General features: G+C 39.5%; 1 protein-coding gene and 1 pseudogene across 6 annotated transcripts in view; both read left to right on the top strand.

The window, feature by feature from the left end:
- Positions 1-19,746, top strand: part of WARS2 (tryptophanyl tRNA synthetase 2, mitochondrial) — a 290,547-nt gene that overhangs the window by 215,713 nt on the left and 55,088 nt on the right. Inside the window, exon 1 of one of the 6 annotated variants that reach the window (XM_050748747.1) lies at positions 17,304-17,390. The exons of 4 other annotated variants lie outside the window; for them this stretch is intronic. Coding sequence is in view for 1 of the 2 variants with exons in the window: in XM_050748794.1 (XP_050604751.1) it covers positions 17,388-17,390 (3 nt within the window). In the remaining variant the exon portion in view is untranslated. Of the gene's footprint in view, positions 1-17,303; positions 17,391-19,746 lie in introns of those variants that run through there. One more of the 6 variants, XM_050748794.1, reaches the window with a different exon arrangement.
- Positions 7,855-16,707, top strand: LOC126951319 (RNA-binding motif protein, X-linked 2-like; annotated as a pseudogene).

The following is a 19,746-nucleotide window of genomic DNA, read 5'->3' as shown; positions in this document are numbered from 1 at the left end:
GCTGGACATGGTGGCATGAGCCTCTAATCCCAACTACTCGGAAGGCTGAGGCAGGAGAATCACTTGAATCCAGGAGGTGAAGGTTGCAGTGAGCTGAGATCACGCCATTGCACTCCACCCTGGGTGACAGAGCAAGACTCTGTCTTAAAAAATAATAATAAAGGCCAGGCATGGTGGCTCACGTCTGTAATCCCAGCACTTTCAAAGGCCAAGGCAGGTGCATCACCTGAGGTCAGGAGTTCGAGACCAGCCTGGCCAACATGGCGAAACCTTGTCTCTGCTAAAAATAACAAAAGTTAGCTGGGCGTGGTGGCAGGTGCCTGTAATGCTAGCAACTTGGGAGGCTGAGGCAGGAGAATCACTTGAACCCAAGGGGCGGAGGTTGCAGTGAGCTGAGATCATGCCATTGCACTCCAGCCTGGGCAGCAAGAGCTAAACTCTGTCTCAAAAGAAAAATAATAAAATAAAATAAAATAAAATAAAATAAATATCAGGAAATTATCACATAACATCTACTCTGAACTTTAAAGTGAGATTGCTTGCACTTTAAGGAGAGTTGAGGAACTTTATAGTTTATGAGGTAGCTTTTAAGCACTTATTCTAAGAGTGTTTTATTAAATTAATTTTAATGTATTAGGCATTTTTTTGTTTTGTTTTGTTTTGAGACAGTGTCTTACTCTGCTGCCCTGGTTGGAGTGCAGTGGCGTAATCTCAGCTCACTGCAACCTCCACCTCCTGGGTTCAAGCGATTCTTCTGCCTCAACCTCCTGAGTAGCTTGGACTACAGGCACGTGCCACCATGTCTGGCTAATTTTTGTATTTTTAGTAGAGATAGGGTTTCACCATATTGGCCAGGCTGATCTCGAACTCCTGACCTCGTGATATGCCCGCCTCGGCCTCCCAAAGTGCTGGGATTACTGTTCTGATAGTTGTAGGTATTGTTACCTGAAGGATGGCCAGCATTTGGATAGGCAGTCTGGGAAGGGATAATTTGAAAATTTTCCCTACTCATTTTGGCAAATGGCCCGCCTCCATCTTCATCCATCGTGAGGACTCTGAGTGTCATGGGATTTAAGATGAGACTTCAGCTCCTGCATTTCATAAGCCTCATGTAGTATTCATTTCTACTTCATTCATATGCGTATATTGAATCCCTGCCCTGTTGGTGTTAGGGATAACAGCATGGTTCTTTCCCTCGAGGATTTCACTGGCTGGTGAGGGTAGTGGGCATGTAGGAAAAGTGAGTTACAGTACAACTATGTGCTATAATAGAGGGAGGACAAAGCATTGTAGTTGCTTACAGGAGCAAGTGACTCATCTTGTCCTGGGGATTTGTAGAGTGCTCCACAAATGTGGTAACAGCTGCACCGGGTCTCAAAAGATATACTGAAATTTGTTAGGTCAAGAAAGGGATGCCAGGCAGAGAGAATTGCAAGTGCAAAGTCTTGGAAGTTAGCAAGAGTATGGAAGTAAAAGAAGTGTACAGTTCATGGAGTGGAATGGTAGAAGAAAAAGGCTGAAATAGATAGACTTGATTCTTATTAACCCAGTAATGCCGGTGGGGTGGGAGGTCAGCAAAAAAGTTAAAATTGTTAGAAATATGAGACAACTTGAAAAATACTTTGTTATATAAAACATTGGATCGGTAATTGGGCTCTTTTTTCTGCTACAGTATTTTTTAAAAATCACATATTTCTCATCAAGATAGAAAATAAAGAAAATCACTTCAGTATAACTCAACTGATGACATTTCAATAGCATTGTTCTTACCCAACTGGGGTTCCACCTGTCCACACAAAACAGCTCTGTTCCACTTGGTACATACATTTCTCACTGTCCTTTACTGTTTGATGGTCCAGACATGAGCATTTACAGTTACTTTCTCAGTAACTATAATTATTTGGTAGTAACAGCAAAACAAAAGTCTATGTTATTTTTCCCAAAAATGTCCAGGAGTTTACCAGTTGAGGTAAGCAATGGTATCACTTGTGGTACCAAGTATTTTATCATTAATAACTTTTCATGGTACAGTAATTTGTCATCTAAGTAGATGAAAAGTAATGCACTTTCAAGATACATTTTCAAACCACGTGTTTGAAATTGTCAAAAATAAGAGCACTATTTTATTTTTTAAATAGAAACATTGTAATTGTACATATTTATGGGGTGCAATTTAATATTTTAATACATATGTATATAGTATAAAGAGCTATATTCTATTTATGCTAATTATTTTATCTGTTCAAATGTACTATAGAGAAGAATTATGTACAACATGTAAAAATTTCCAGTTGGGGAAGAAGTCTCAAAAACTCGTAAGTAAATTGCATTTAAAATTTTTACAGTTTGAGTGTGAGTGTTGATTTTATGGTGACTATTAAAAATTATAAGTTATTGACTTAAAGCATATTTGCAAAAGTAGAATATACCCATATAAAGCTATAAAATATATAAAAATCAGAATTGAAAGTGTATTGTTTACTGCAAAAGGGACATGGTAAATATTTCGCTGGTGAATAAAGTAAACTTGTTCGAGTTGTTAGAAAAGCAAAATAAGGCCGGGTGCGGTGGCTCACCCCTGTAATCCCAGCACTTTGGGAGACTGAGCGGGGCGGATCATGAGGTCAGGAGATCCAGACCATCCTGGCTAACACGGTGAAACCCCGGCTCTACTAAAAATACAAAAATTTAGCCAGGCCTGGTGGCGGGCGCCTGTAGTCCCAGCTACTTGGAAGGCTGAGGCAGCAGAATGGCGTGCGCCCGGAGGCGGAGCTTGCAGTGAGCCGAGATTGCGCCACTGCACTCCAGCCTGGGCGACAGAGCGAGACTCCATCTAAAAAAAAAAAAAAAAGAAAATATAAAGAAGAACATTATTTTGACCTTTACATTTACAACGTGATTACTACAAGAATGCTCCTCTTCCAAATGAAATAATTTACATTAGAGAAACAAAACCATGGTGCTGCATTACTTTACAAGTGAAATAAATATTTCCTCAGTGTATTAAACAATACGTTATAAGCTAACTTAATAACAATTTTAAAATTGCCATCAATTTATGCAAGCAATCAGGAAACAAAAGGCTCTCTTAATTAAAGAAATGTCCTTGAATTTTATTAGGCACAATAAGACAACTGACTAGGAGTGTAGAGTTATTTTATAAACATATAGACACACAGACACACACAGAGCAAGTGCAAATTAGAACTGTGATGGTGCCACTAAACATGAGTGGAAGGTTCAATGTGATGGTAAAATTTTAGAGGAAGAACTAAGTACTCGATTGTGTCAAATTTTAAGGTTTACCAGTAAGTTTGAGAAACTTAAAACTCTTCAGTGTCCCCCAATACTGACACTTCCTTGATAACACCCTCTCTGCATTTCTATATAGATTGCCAGTTTCTTTAAAACTTGTATAACAGGCTCAAAGATATGACATGCAGTAAGCTGTGTGGTATGTCAAAAATATATTGGACTACTGGCCGGGTGCAGTGACTTGCTGCTGTAATCCTAGCACTTTGGGAGGCTGAGGCGCATGGATCACAAGGTCAGGAGTTCAAGACCGGCCTGGCCAAGATGGTGAAACCCTGTCTCTACTAAAAATACAAAAATTAGCCGGGCGCGGTGGCAGGCGCCTGTAATCCCAGCTACTCGGGAGGCTGAAGCAGGAGAATCCCTTGAACCCGGGGGCGGCGGGGGGCGCCGGGGGGCGCCGGGGGACGCGGAGGTTGCATTGAGCCTAGATCGCCACTGCACTCCAGCCTGGGCGACAGAGTGAGACTCCGTCTCAAAAAAAAAAAAAAAAAGAAAAGAAAAGAAGGAAGTCTTTAGTTCACAGTGAAAGGAATGTTGACTTTGAAATTATGGATTTATATTAATGTCACTATAAACCAATGGGAATGGTAATATTTAAACAAACTTGCTAAATATTGAGAGACTAAACTACAAAGTTAATAAATTACATATAGCAGTGTAGCTTTTCGCTCTAGATGGTGTCTCACAATGGATTTCTGTTGCTTGACTATTTTCTTAGTGAATATTTAAACTAAGGTAGTGACTGAGATTTAGTGATCTGGCTAAGTATTTTGAAAGACATTTTGAATAATATAGTTTAGTGTTAACAGGGAATTAAATATGATTTTTTTTCTTACTCATTTCACCTTCCCTGTACTGTGTATTTGGAATTGATCATTTAAAAAACTCCAAAAGAAAATTAATATATATAGGACTATTTGTTCCCTAACCTTATAGACTGTCATTCAGAGCTTCCAGAGATTACTGAGATAATCTTTTAAACATAAAGAGGGATGGTGAATTAATGATTGGCTGATACTGGTTTGCAAATTTGAATTTTTCTTTCTTTTTTCCTCTGAGGTTATTTTATTACATACAAGAATTCTTTGTAAAGGATGAAATGGAGAGATGTAGGTCAGAGGATGCAAAGTAGTAGATATGTAGGATGAACAAGTCTAGAGATCTAAATACAACATGAGGACTATAGGTAATAAAATTGTACTGTATTTGGGATTGATACTAAATAAGAATTTAGCTGCTTTTGTCATAAAAACAAAAGAAATCGATAACTATGTAAGATGATGGATATGTTAATTTACTATAGTAACCTTTTTGGTATCTGTATATATCCCATAATATCATGCTGTATACCTTAAATATACACAATAACATTTATTTTTTAGAAAAGAAGTTTTTATAAAGAACTTCAAAGAAAATTTAAAGGCATATTTAATTGTTTTTTTAAAGTAAAAGAAATAGTTTACTGCTTATTTAAAAAAAACAAAAAAACCCCACATATCTCAAAACTGTTTGGGCTGGGGTAATTATGCCAAAAAACAATCTCAAGATTTCAAAGGGAAAAAAAAGTCCTTTTGGAGAGCAATAATCGATCATGGAAGTTGAAATAGCACATGCCATACTACTTCATCTGGAAAATGGTATACAATCAATATATATATATATTTTTTTACCAAAGGATATAAGTATTTGCTAAGTTTAAATTTACATTTTTGTGAGCAATTACAGCATAATGAAAATTTCAGGAGCTACTGTTTAAATGAAAGAAATAAATGGAGCAAAGTCAACTATGTGCAGTAATTTTACGGAATCAATGCAAATGTGATCCTAGAACTTTGATCCCAGAACAAAGTAACAGCAAATTCATCTATGATTACAGCCCCTTAGTTCATGGCTATTTGTTTATTTGACATGGTCTATGTAATAATGCTTCCTGCCTCTCAGCACCACTACCTACATACAGTTGTAGTTGCGGTTGTGTCAGTCACCATAACAAACAGTGCAGAATACCTTTATTCTACTCTGCATTCCTGAGCTACTCTGCATTTCCCCAGGGCTTGCACAGTCTTGGAAGAGAAGGCCAGTGTCCTGGATGTGAATTTCTTACAGAAATAGTAACCAGATTACAGATCCTGAACAACTGACCTTACTTACCTTACCAGTTTAAGACATTAGTCAAGTGTGCTGTTAATAGTTTTCTAAGGCTGCCATAACAAAATACCACAAACTGGGTGGCCTGAAAGAACAGAAATGTATTCTTTCACAGTTCTGGAGGCTAGCAATCTGACACTGAGGTGTTGGCAGGGCATGCTTCTGAAGACTTGAAGGAAGAACCCTTCCTTGTCTCTTCCTAGCTGCTGGTGGCTCTTGGCAATCCTTGGGATTTTCTTGAATTGTAGCTGCATCACTCCAGTCTCTGCCTCCATTGTCACGTGGCCCTCTTCCCTCTATGTGTCTGTGTCTTCTCTTCTTTTAAAGACACCAGTCATTGAATTTAGAGCCCACTATAATCCAGTATGACCTCATCTTAACTGATTACATCTGCGAAGATCCTATTTCCAAATAAGGTTACATTCTGAAGTTCTAGGTGGACATGAATTTTGGAGGGACATAATCCAACCCACTACACCAAGCAATGGAAGTACAGTACATTTAATTTCCCCTAGAATAATGACATGTCATTTTGTTTACGTTTTAGGCTTTAATTTATAGATCCTGAAGATTACTCAGTGGTTTTTTGGTGAATATGATACTTAATCTAGTGTTAGGATAATCAATGAAAAATAGCATGTTATAAAATGTTAAATGTAAAACTTGAACCCTGAATTTCTCATAAGACTTCTCACTTGCTTAATTAATGTTGATTCATGGGGATAATTGCCCTGACTATGTCTCAGTAATCTAAATGTATTTGAAGTCAGATTATGAAGGATTTTATACACTAAATTAAGGGTTTGGATTTGACTCTGTGAAAAAGGAAGAATCAGTGGAGATTCATTACTTTTAAATGATAGTTCAGGTAGTAGTATAGAATAAACTCTGAAAAAAGCTATTGAAACAGCACAGGTGAGATGATTGTGGTTTAGATTACATTGATGGAGATGGAGAAATGAAATTGTATTGAGAAATATTTCTGATGATTTAGTACTTGATTAGATGATGAAGATAGCTAATATTTATTAAGTATTTTCTATGTGCCAGGCACCAATCTAAACACTTTTTATGTATTAATTTAATTCTTGCAATTCTCCTATAAATCAGTACTATTAAAATTTTTATTTCAGGTGATGAAACTGAGGCAAAAATACTTGCCAAAGATCACATAGCTATAATTGGAGGAGGCAGGATTTGAACCATCAGAATCTGGTAAGGGAAAGGAAGGAGTTGGAGATGAATCTTAAGGTTAGGAGATTAGGTAGATGGTTGTATCATTAGCCAGAATTGAGAATACAGTGCAGAATAGGGGAGAGTTGACCTGAAGGTCATGAGTCAGTAGATTTAGTCTGGGATATAGTATTAAGTTTGAAGAGCTACTCATGAGAAGTAGGACAGGTGATAGTAAGTACTAAAAATAATATTTGATGTTAATTAATTTTTTAGATTAATTTCCTTAATAAAGATAACGTCATTTTAAATGTATACATTATGCAGCTATGGTAAAACGTGAAGAATTGGTGATGCTGTCTACTAGTCCTGAAAAGCAAGAGTGCTTTAACGGTGCAATTCCTTGTGATAACGCATTCTCATATCATCCCTACATTAAGTTAGGTAGGCAAATAACTATCTTACTTGGAACTTTGTGAATGTTTTGGTCAGTCAGAGAAAGTAGAGGAATTCCTAAGTTTGTACCCAGCCGGTCATTAGTGAATTTACTTCATTACAAATTCCCTTTACACTCTTACTCTTTGATTCACGCATCCCACCAAATATACCCCTGCATTGCTCTAACCACGGGGAATTCTAGTTCAAACTGGGCAGTTTATGGGAACTGCTTTTGTTGAAATGATTAAATAAAGAAATGCCTGTGAATTCTCCTTCCGAAGCACCGCCTGTTTTCTGTGTCATTTTGGTCTCATTAATCAGTGTTGCAGCCAGGCAGACACTGTGCTGTGTATTTTACTGTCCTCAGCACAGCGGCTTCTACGTCTCTGCTCCCAGGCCGACACATTGGGGAAAAAGAGAGAGGGAAACCATCAATCTTCCCAGTTGCACATGTCAGCAGTGATTCCTTCCCCCTTCCTGTTGGCTGTCTCTCTCACCACCTGTGTTTAGAATTAGCACTGAAGCTGCTGCCCAGATGAATGAGAACCACTGTCCTTGTCACCTGCCCTGGTACGGGCCACCACTTCTCAATGAAACAAGTATATCAAGCAGTCAGTTATCTTTAGCGTGAGCTGTGTAAGAGAATCACACACCCCTTAGAAGTTTATTATAACATAAAATTAAAATTTTAGGCCATACATTCTAGTGAATCAAAGGGACAAAAGCAAATAATTTCTTGAGTGCCTTGCTATCTTCACATAATCTCCCTCTGAAGTACATATGGCTGAAATTGATCGACCTGGGTTCAAGTCGTGGCTCCACTATTTGCTAGCTATGGATGACTCCTTTAACCCTTCTGTGCCTCAGTTCCTTCATTCTTGTGAAACAAGGATGATAGTACCTCAGAGTTTTTATGAGGATCAAGTGAGATAATACATTTATAGCTCTTGCTATAATGCTTCCCATGTAGTAAGCACTCAATAGATGTTAGCTATTATTACCATTAACCCCATTGTCCAAATAATAAAACTGAGTTTCAGAGAGGTTACATAATATGCGAAAGGCACTAGGAGGCATAGAAGGAATCTGAACCTAGCACTGTCTGATCCTCAAAACTCATGTCCTTTAGATTACACTGCATTGTTTCTATTTTAGTTTCATTTTACAAATAACTTAATATCTGAACTTAATAAATCATTTAACATTGTCTGTGTCTTATTTTCCCATTACTTAAAATGAAAATGGTAATAACCAACATTCCTGTTAGTATGAGACCCTTTTAGTTACATATCAAGTAATTCGATCAGACCATATGCCGATAAACTAGGCCTATTTTTCTTTTGAGACAGGATCTTCCTCTGTTGCCCAGGTTGGAGTATGGTAGCACAATCATGACTCACTGCAGCCTTGATATCCAGGCTCAAGCAATCCTCCCACCTCAGCCTCCTGAGTAGCTGGTACTACAGACCTGTGCCACCAGGCCTGGCTAATTTGCCTTTATTTATTTTGTTTTGTTTTGTTTTATTTTATTTTATTTTATGTTATGTTATGTTATGTTATGTTATGTTATTTTATTTTATTTTATTTTTCTGGTAGAGACAGGGTCTCCCTATGTTGCCCAGGCTGGTTTCAAACTCCTGGTTCAAGTGATCCTACCACCTCGGCCTCCCAAAGTATTGGGATTACAGGTGTGAGCCACTGCATCTGGCCCAGGCTTATTTTTAAAATTTGGTGACAGAAAAATGACATGCATTTTTAAAAATGTTAAACAATACCAAAAAGTCAAAAAGGAAGTAATTACTCCCATTTCCTTGTATAACCACTAGTAAGTTAGGTATGTAGGCTGTCTTCCTTGTCAGCATTTATCTATTTAACAAGTGTCTATATAGAACCTTCAGGGGAGTACTGTCATTCCTCCCATTTTACAGCTAAGGAAGTTCCCTGTTTTGCACAAGGAAGCATAGCTGGTGCACAAGAAGGCTGGCACTGGACTCATGTCTGACTCTAGATTTGGGCTTCTCACCTCCACCCTGTGCCAATTCTCAGTACTGAACAGGACCTACCTTCTTATTTATTCCATAGTATTTCATTATATAAAAAGAAAACTATAACTTATTTACTATTTCCCCTACTGATGGACATTAGTTACTTATAATTCTTTTTTTTTTTTTCCTTCAACTTTAAAGCTCAAGGCTATATGTGCAGGATGTGCAGATTTGTTACATAGGTAAATGTGTGCCATGGTGGTTTGCTACACAGATCATCCTGTCACCTAAGTATGAAGCCCAGCATCCCTTAACTATTCTTCCTGATGCTCTCTCTCCCCAACCTGACAGGCCTCAGTGTGTGGTGTTCCCCACTATGTGTGTCCTTGTGTTCTCATCAGTCAGCTCCCACTTATAAGTAAGAACATGTGGTATTTGGTTTTCTGTTCCTGGGTTAGTTTGCTGAGGATCATGCCTTCCAACTCCATCTGTGTCCCTGCAAAGGATATGATCTCATTCCTTTTTATGGCTGCATAGAATTCCATGGTGTATATGTACCAGTATAATTCTTTCATAATTAAATAATCAGGGGGAACACCAGATCTTCTTACATTCTTGTGTGAGTATTTCTATAGGAAAGATTTCCATACATTGAATGGTTGGGTCAAAATAAAACAACATTTTGATCTCCAGAAATGGTCAGATTACTGAGAGCTTACTCTGTGCCAGGGTTATACTAATAAACTTGTCACAGTCCTCCTAACTACCCTACAAGATAGGTACTATTATTATCCCTATTTTATATGTGTTCAATGCCACGTAAGTAATTGGGCAAGTCTTGAATCCCAACAGTGTGGCATTAGATTCTGCCTCTCAACCATGGTTTATAACCAAGCTAGTTATCACAATCATATTTTAGTGCTTGGTTTTGTCATTCTTCTAACTTACTATAAGGTTGAGTTAACAATCTGAGCTGACAGAAGGGTCTGAACTGATGCAAATGTGGTCTGTCTACCTGTAGTCTTATATCAGTCTATAGGTTGGATGAGAAAGGGAGCCATGATTAGCTGGAACATGAGACTTATTTGCTCTTGGAAGAGGTGAAATAACAATCAAAGAAATCCCCTTTTTTGTAAACTATTTTATGCCAGGAAAATAACTTTAGAAATGTTTTTTTCCTGTTCGTATTGTGGGTACTTTGTAAGAAATTCACGCTGTCTCTCAAAGGTTCAGAACACTTGAGATAGTCATGGAATTACATATACATTATGTATAAGAATTACTGGGCATCTCAGCTTCACTTACCCAAGGCCACCTGGTGTTAGTCCAGGACATGGCCAACCAACTGAGCTAACCGTGAGACCCACTTACAGTGCTTGACTGTTGAATCCAGACTTTCTGGTAGGAAAGATCAGAAGGAAGTAGGGAGTTTGCCAAGCAGGGACATGGGCAGAAAAATATATCTATGCAGAGATAATTTTGTCTCCAATCCATTACAGTTCTGATATTGAACACTCCTCAGTGGTATTACTTCCTTGGTGATGTCCAGGCTATATATGCTTTCTAAATCCCTGAGCCATAGAGATTTATGGACTTGGACTTTGCCGAGTAAGTCTCTCTAGGCGTCGAAGATGACGTGCCTACTTGTTGTCACAGGTGTCTTCTCTCACCAGCATAAAGGCTATGACCACAGCTTCATAATCTTCTGCCCTTCATGGCTGCCGCATTAATATCCAAACTGCTGGGAGCCAAAGCGGCCTCTGCCCATACATGATTAAATCACTGCCTTAGAGATTTCATTATCTTGAAATGTAAATTACTAGCAAGTGAACTTACTCCTCATATTTTTCGTCCTTTTATTTGTGTGTGTGTGTGTGTGTGTGTGTTTGTGTGTGTGTGTGTGTTTCAGTGTTTCCTAGCAGGTTGGCAGCTTTGGAAGATAATTATGTAGCAGTTGGCTTAGAACAGTGGTGTCTCATTCATGGCCTCATGTTAGAATCACCTGGGGAGCTTTTAAAACTCCCATTGCTCACGCCAAATCCCAGACTGATTAAATCAGAATCTCTGGGGGTGGTGCCCAGGCATCAGTATTTTTTAAAGCTCCCAAGTGATTACAGTGCAGCCAAGATTGAGAACTGTTGGCTTAGAAGGGACCTTCTCTTTTTCATTCATAATGTTTTTATCTGTACCTCATTTTCTGCAGTTGAAGTGAATTTTAAGAATAGATTATTGGTGCCCAAAAACCTCGCTCAAACTTTAGCATACATCAGAATCACTGGAGAGGCTTGTTAAAGCAGGGTTGCATAAATGTTCTCATTTCTTCTTCTCTGATAAGCCCCACTCTTAGAATTCTTGATTTAGTAAGTCTGGGTTGGAACCCAAGACTGCATTTTTAACAAGTTCCCAAGCCGTGATGATACTGCTGGTCCTGGGAACACACTTTGAGAACCTCTGCTCTAATCCCTTCCTCTCACCTTCTTTCTGCTCTTTTCTTTTCCACCAGCGGTGACCAGGGCTGCCACCTCTGGCAGTCCATACAATATCAGTGTTAGGAAAGGCAATGAATGCATAAGGATGTTTAACCTGTTACCCCACCTCAAAGTAATCATACAATTTAAAAAGAATTTACTGTATATACAAATACAATTTCCTCTGCATGCATAATTGCTCCCCTTAAGTCCTTTCTAATATAAAATCAAAGCCACCACTGAATAGATTTCTGGTGTCCAAAATGGACCTTGGATTCCGCCTTCCTACAGAAACAATTTTATGGATGCTGGTTAGGTACAGATGAAATCATGCTGTTAAAACCATTCTTCAAGAATATTATAGGCTCAAAGAGACTTTGATGGTCTGCTTCCCATTTAAAGAATTCAATTTCTGAGTTTCAAAGAACCCATTTTTAAACAAACTCTTAGAATGTAACTTAACAATTGCCTGCAACTGAAACATTTGGCTTATTTTGTTTATAGTTATTTTACCCTTTACATTTGGAGCTAAAGTATGGGAGAAAGGATTTGTCATGATTCAGTTAACATTTATTAGGGGACCACAATGTACCTGGCACTGTGCTATTTACTGGGTATATAAAGAGGGAAAAGATAGCCCCTGCCCTAGAAGAGCTCATATTCTAGGCGGGAAAATAAATCTATGGAGCAAATAAAAAAAAAATTACCAAGTTACCAATGTGATATGTTCAATAATGAAGAATTGATGAAGGAGGCATCTGTTCTTCTGAGCAAGAGAAAGAGAGACATTGATGGTGTGTGTGGTGGAGCATGGAGCATGTGTGGGTGTGTTTAGTAAGAGGAAGGAGCATGTTTAAGAGTCTTAGAATCAGGGAGAGATTGTTAGGGCCTAATAACGAAGGGGGGTTCCCCATGCAGAAAAGAGGGTAAAGGGCATTCTAGGATGATGGAAGAGTGTGAATGCAGAGGGTAATACTCTACAGAAGAAAGGCAAGTAGTCAGCTGCGTTCCCCAGGAGGTATGATTGGAGAATGACTGGGAAGGGCATTGACCACCCCACAAAGTCAGAGTCTTATCTCAGAGGAAGAAATGAGAAGAGTTATGCTAAGTCAGCATATGTGATATTTGCACCTCTAGCCCATATTTTACTATCTTTCTTCTCCTGTATATTCCCCAATATCGTGAGGAAGACAGTTTCAATTTCAACAAAATATTAATACTTTGAAAATGTCTGAAGGTGGTTTTCAGACTGTGCTCTGAGAAGCCCCCTTGTGCTTGTCTGGGGTGAGGTCAAAAGAGCAGTCGGGACCCAACAGAGCTCCCCCACTGACTCTGCTATTATCCATCTACCTCTCAAGCTTTTCTTTGGAAAATTCCACTTATTAGGCACATCTAAGAATATTATATTTGAAAAAGGGTATACAATTAGAAAAGTTTTAAAACCAATGTGATTTAATCCTCACATGTTTAGTAACAGTCTGCCAACTTGGTGTGGATAGCCACATCTCTCAGCTGCTGGCCAAAGGATAAATGTTCTCAGATAATTAGCTGAAGAGGGGAATCAGGCAGGTGTCAATATGGATGTGTGAGCAGTGATAATTGTTGGTATGATAAGCGTTTAGTTGGCCACAAGAGATAATGACAATATCATATACCCCCAGAATGAACACTTGAAAATCAATGTTAGAATTTTCTTATGAATGCCAGGTGCAATTGCTCACAGCTGTCATCCCAGCACTCTGGGAGGCCAAGGCAACAGGATCACTTAAGGCTAGGAGTTTGAGACCAACCTGGGCAAGACAGCAAGACCCCGCCTCTACAAGAAATTTAAAACATTAGCCAGAGTATGCACCAGGCTGCCTTGCCTGGGCACTGATACCTGAATGCTGAGCGCGAGCCTACGGAGGTGAACCCTTTTACTAAAGTGAAGCTGATCAACGAACTGAATGAGTGAGAGGTCCAGCTTGGGGTGGCCAATAACATGTCCTAGCACTCCTAGTACAAGGACAGCACCTGGATCTTCCTGGGAAGGCTTCCTTATGAGCTGACTGAAGGGGACATCATCTGTGTGTTCTCACAATATGGAGAGATTGTTAACATTAATCTCATGTGGGACAAGAAGACTGGGAAATCCAAGGGATTCTATTTCCTCTGCTATGAAGACCAGAGGAGCACAATTCTGGCCGTTGACAATTTTAATGGGATCAAGATCAAAGGAAGAACTATCTGAGTGGATCATGTGTCTAACTACAGGGTTCTAAGGACTTAGAAGAAATGGACGATGTGACCAAAGAGCTCCAGGAGAAGGGCTGTGGGGCTCGTACCTCCTCACCAAGTTTGTCTGAGAGCTCTGAAGATGAAAAGCCAACAAAAAAGCGCAAAAAAAGACAAAAAGGAAAAAAAGAAAATAAAAAGAGAAAACTGACCGGGAGATACAGGCAGACCAACCATCCTCTTCGTCACCCAGAAGCAAGACAGTAAAGGAAAAGGATGACCCTGGCCCTAAGAAGCACAGCAGCAAGAACTCGGAGAGTGCTCAGAAGTCAGTACCCAGGGAGGGGCGGAAGCTCCCCAAGGCCAGGACTGCCTGCTCTGGTGGGGCAGAGAACCTAGAGAGGGAGCTGAAGAAGGAGAAACCACGCACCAGCGCAGGTCCTCAAGCAGGAGGGAGGCAAGAGAAGAAAAGACCAGGGATAAGGACAGAGGGAGGAGCTCAGACACACTTTCTAGCCCGTACAACGGGCGTTCTGAAGGGCGTAGTCATAGAAGTCCAAGTAGGAGCCGAGATAAATCCATAGGCATGAAAGGACCCGGCGCTGCCCGGAGCAGGAGTCTTCGAATCCCAGTGACTGTAGGCGTCACTGAAGACTGTTAAGCTGCTCAGTAGATTTGGAAATAATTATGTTTTCTAAATGCAGTCAAGTTCAGTTGGGTTGTTACTATTTTTGTATCTAAAGCTCCTGGGGCTGGATTCTTTTCACCTCTTGAGTATTAGAGTCATTGAGAGGGCTGCAGTTTCAACAGCTACATATCCTGGATATTCTTCCTACCATTCATTGTCCCTGAACCAGAGTATGTGTCCTGAATTTTGGTTCATAAATATGGCTCTTGAACCCATAGACCCCAGTTAAAGATGGAATTTTCAGGAAAGGGAAAATACCAGATAATTCTAGAATTCTAGTTTTGTGTTTGATATTTAGAGCTCAGCATCGTGGGACCTTTCCAGTTACTAGGTTTGGACAGCTTGATGTGAATGAATGGGATAGGATTTGTAACATCAACCAGCTCCATGCCCAAAACCACCTGTTTAAAAACATGTTTAATGTCTTTTCTTTTTCATTACAACTTTTTTGTTTGATAGGCCTCTTTCCAAATTTTTCCTTGCAATGTATTTATTATTTATTTGTATTGAGGTGAAATTCACATAACATAAAGTTAACCATTTTAAAAGGAACAATTCAGTGACATTTGGTACTGAAAATCCACAATGTTGTGTAACCATCGCCTCTGTCTAGTTCTAAAACATTTTTTATCCCAAAATGAAACCCTGTACCCATTAAACAAGAACTCTTCATTTCCTCCGTCCTCCCCGTCCCTAGCAACCACCAATTGACTTCCTGTTTATGGGTTCGCCTATTCTGAATATTTCATATAAATTGAATTATACACACACAAAAAATTAGCCAACGTAGTCGTGTATTCGTCTAGTACCAGCTACTTGGGAGGGTGGGCGAACTGCTTGAGCCTAGGGGTTTGAGGCTGCAGTGAGCTCTGATCATCCACAGTACTCCAGCCTGGGCAACAGAGAGACACCCTGTCTCAAAAAAAAAAAAAAAAGAAAAATTCTTATGAGGAAAAACTAACTTTTAAAAACATTTTATATCATTTTTTATACTTTTAAAACTGTAGTGCTTCTTGATGTATTACCTGTACTTACTGTCCTGTTCAAGATAAAAATATGCTGTGTTAGTTAGTATGTTATGGCAAGAATATGACACTTGCTGATTTGGTTTAGCAAGTAGTGTTATTAGGAATTAAAATATTTTGCACTGCATTTAATTTTCTAATTATTTATGTCATGTTTAGATAATTGTTAATTTAGTTTTAATCATCTTTCTAAGAAAAAAAAGGACTTGCCTCCTTATTCTTTACTTACGTATAAACTTTGCGTTTAAATATAGATTAACTGCCCTGAGGTGATGATGTCATCCTTCCTGGGAGCCAAAGCTTCATGACTTTATATTTCATCATTTCTGTCTGCTGGGGAGACAGAAAAAAAGACCTGAAGAAAATAGCCCGAAGAGATGTTTAGGTACAAAAGAAATAGCTACAGGAGAAAAGAACAGTGTAAAATTAAAAACCTGATGTCTTAGTTCACTCGTACTGCTGTAACAAAATACTACAGACTGAGTAATTTATGTAGAACAGATATTTATTTCTTACCATTCTGGAGGCTAGGACGGCCCCAAGAGCGAGGCACCAGCTTTGGTGTGTGGTAAGGGCCGCTCTCTGCTTTCAAGATGGCACCTTGTTGCTGCATCCTCCAGCAAGGAGGAATGCTGTGTCCTTACATGGAAGGGGTGGAAGGGCAAAACAGTGTATACTTTCTCTAAAGCTTTCTTTTTTTTTTTTTTTTTTTTTTTTTTTTGGAGATGGAGTTGCGCTCTGTCACCCTGGCTGGAGAGCAATGGTGCTATCTCAGCTCACTGCAACCTCTGCCTCCCAGGTTCAAGTGATTCTCCTGCCTCAGCTTCCTGAGCAGCTGGACTATAGCCATCTGCCACTACGCCTGGCTAATTTTTGTATTTTTAGTAAAGATGGGGTTTCACCATTTTGGCCAGGTTGGTCTGGAACTCCTGACCTCACTTGATCCACCCGCCTTGGACTCCCAAAGTGCTGGAATTGCAGGTGTGAGCCACCACGCCCAGCCTGAAGCTTCTTTTATAAGGGCATTAATCCATCCATGAGACAGAACCCTCATGACTTAACCACTTCCTAAAAGGCCCCAGCTTTTAATACTACTACAGTGGGGATTTCCAATTTGAATTTTGAGGGGGTCACACCTTCAAAACACGGTATCTGGGGAAGAACATTATGTGGTGTGGTGGGCAGGGCACTGGAGTTCTGAATTCTGGCCCCAGCTGTGCCATTAGTTGTGTGCCCTTGGCCTTTTGATTAACATCTCCATGGTATACTTTCCCCTTCTGAGAAGTGTGTTGGGGAGAGGGGTTGGGTGGGAGTGGGAAGCTTGAAGCCAAGAAGTTGTAAATTGCATGCAGTTCAATGTGATGGAAGGAATGTAGAACTTGGAGTCCAGTGGCAAGAGCTCAGATCCAGATCTGACTCACCTGCCTGTGACTTTATGCAGGTTATTTAACTTTGCAATGTCCTTCCCTAGAAAATGATGCCTATGATTCCTACCTTCACTACATGAAATGAAGAACATGAAAGGGCCAGGGCATGTTTCTTTTTTTTTTTTTTTTTTTTTTTTTTTTTTTGAGACGGAGTCTCGCGCTGTGTCACCCAGGCTGGAGTGCAGTGGCGCGATCTCGGCTCACTGCAAGCTCCGCCTCCCGGGTTCACGCCATTCTCCTGCCTCAGCCTCCTAGTAGCTGGGACTACAGGCGCCCGCCACCACGCCCGGCTAGTTTTTTGTATTTTTAGTAGAGACGGGGTTTCACCATGTTAGCCAGGATGGTCTCGATCTCCTGACCTCGTGATCCACCCGCCTCGGCCTCCCAAAGTGCTGGGATTACAGGCTTGAGCCACCGCGCCCGGCCTAGGGCATGTTTCTGATAGCTAAATTTCATCACGAGAAGGAAAATACATCTGCAAAAGCATTCCATTATATGATAGAAGGATGGTAGGTACAGTGCATGTAAGGAAAATAGATGCGTAACTCTTGAAATTTGAAAATGGCTTAAATAAGCCTGTGGGGAATATTTTTTAAGAATTAAGTTGATTCCTTTTAAACTGTTTTACTGAACTGACAATACATATTAAGTGCTTATCATTTATGCCCTTTAGGCGCTCACAGTCTAATTGATTAGTCACTCCTTTTTCTTTCTTTTAAAAAATAATTTTCCTTCAGTTTTACTTGTTGGCCTAGATATTTCTTCTTACTTGGAGGTGATATAGGACCTTCTTTCTCTTATACTGAATTAATATTTACTGTATTGATTCCCAGGTCTGAGCATCTGGTTTTAGTTCTAAGCAGAAATGAACCCATTTTTCTTGGTGCTGAGTGAGCATTTCTTGACAGACCAGGACTCTCCAGTGCTTTTTGGAGGAAAGAGCTGACTATAGCAGAACAATGCTGAGGCATTGCCAAACCTTCAGAGGAGCACCTGGCTCTCCCAGCCAGTGTCACGCCTGGTCTTCTCTGTTTCAGCTCTTCAATCCTTAACTGCCAGTAGAGGCATTTTCAAGAAAATGTTGAAGATAATTTCAGGAACTTAGGATTGAAATAGTAGGGCGATGTAAATGATAGAATTGAGAAGCACTAACAGAGCTAAGGAGTGAGAGCTTTAAACAGTATTTTTAAATTTATATACAATTAGAAGAATAAATAGACTTATAGAAATAAATAGACAATAGAAGAATAAATAGACTTTTCATCCCAATTAGCTGGGTAATGTTATTGAATACTTTTTTATTGTAATCTGTGATAAAATGCCATTTATGTAACCAATAAGACATAGTGTGGCCGTTGAGCCAAGTTTGTGGTTTACCTTTGACCGTAGTTAAAACAAATGTGATCAATGAACAATTGGTGTTACAGCTGGATACAAGCAGGACTTTGTAAGAAGAGTCTTGAAATCTTTAGCTGAAGTCTTTCTCACCACTGTACTGAAGCTGAAAGTGTTTCAAAGCTAGTAGGCAGCCTTCTTTAGATGTATCTTATTCACTTGAAATTAAAGACAGAAGCTCTCCTAATCACAAAAATTCTTTTGCCATAATTAATAACTTGGGATTTTTAAATTGCTTTTGAGTACAGTAAGAAAATTAAGGAAATTACACATTTTGGATGTGCTCAGTACCTTACAACAGGAATAGTTTCAGCTATGTCTGTCAAAATGATAGGTATGCTCTACCTTTGATTTGAATACCCACTGTCTCTTCTGGTATATATCAAATCCCAGAGCTGAAGCTCCTCAGGGATATGGTACTGCTGGTTCTGTTATAAAAATGAGTCAATAAATGTATAGGCTGGAAGTGGCATTTACCAAGGAAATATGCCTGAAATGAAATGAAGACCTACTTTCTAATGTGCTTCTTTTTTAATCCTCTGCATACTGTGATGGAATCATAGGTTGATGCTCCAGGCTTCCCCTTGAATGAATGCCTGTGGGCTAGGCTAGAAGCTGTTTTCTTTGAGGTTTGTCTCCTGTCCAAACCCATGGGAAGCCCAAGCTCCTTTCATTTTCATTCTTTTCTAACTCTAGTGCTTTTGAACACAGAACCTCCATCCTCCCACCACCCAAACTCCACATTCCAACCCCGTGATTTCATGGTACCCGGCATGTCTCCCCTGCCATGCCGTCAGGCCGCCTGCTGACTCTTGCAGAGGGAACAGACGGGAACATAAACTCACTGCAGAAGAGCAGGACACTCTCTGTATATTTTTAAGACCAGGTATCCAGTTCCCATTTAGAGGCTGTATTTTTTAATAGTGCCTTGAAAATTGAACAAAACACTTCTTGTTAGTCTCGTTGCTTGATAATATCATTCCCTCTGCGCCAATGTATAGAGGGAACTAGAGAATGAAAAAGATGTATTAGATCATTTCTAGCCCATTCCCACTGGTCACGATACTTTTTTCCCACAGTCTCTTCTCTAGTGCTTTTCTCTTCTAGTTTTCTCAAAGATTTGTTTTCTCCATTTCTCCTGGGGAATAATTTCTGAGTTTGAAGATGGAGAAATATATGTGAAAATATTCCTATTTTTTTCAGCTTAAAATTCTTAGTCTTTATAATCCTTTACATTACCATAAACAGTCCCTTATCTTCCTAGGTCAAGTGTTTCAGGATGGTATTTTTTTCCTTTCCATTTATTAACTTCAGAGTTTGTTTTTCTGCTTTGCTTTCTCCCTTCATCAATCAGTCCCTAAAGCCCATTAATCATTTCTTACTGCACTGAAAATTCCTTTGCTTATTCCCATATCAGGAATCCAAAGCTGGTTAAGGTCCCTAGGTCCTGGAGGAAGCCTCAATAATAGG

The sequence above is a fragment of the Macaca thibetana genome, chromosome 1 (assembly GCF_024542745.1).
Source record: "Macaca thibetana thibetana isolate TM-01 chromosome 1, ASM2454274v1, whole genome shotgun sequence".
Classification (NCBI taxonomy): Eukaryota; Metazoa; Chordata; class Mammalia; order Primates; family Cercopithecidae; genus Macaca; species Macaca thibetana.
Note: the sequence above shows the minus strand (reverse complement) of the source record. Positions and strands in the feature narration are given on the sequence as shown.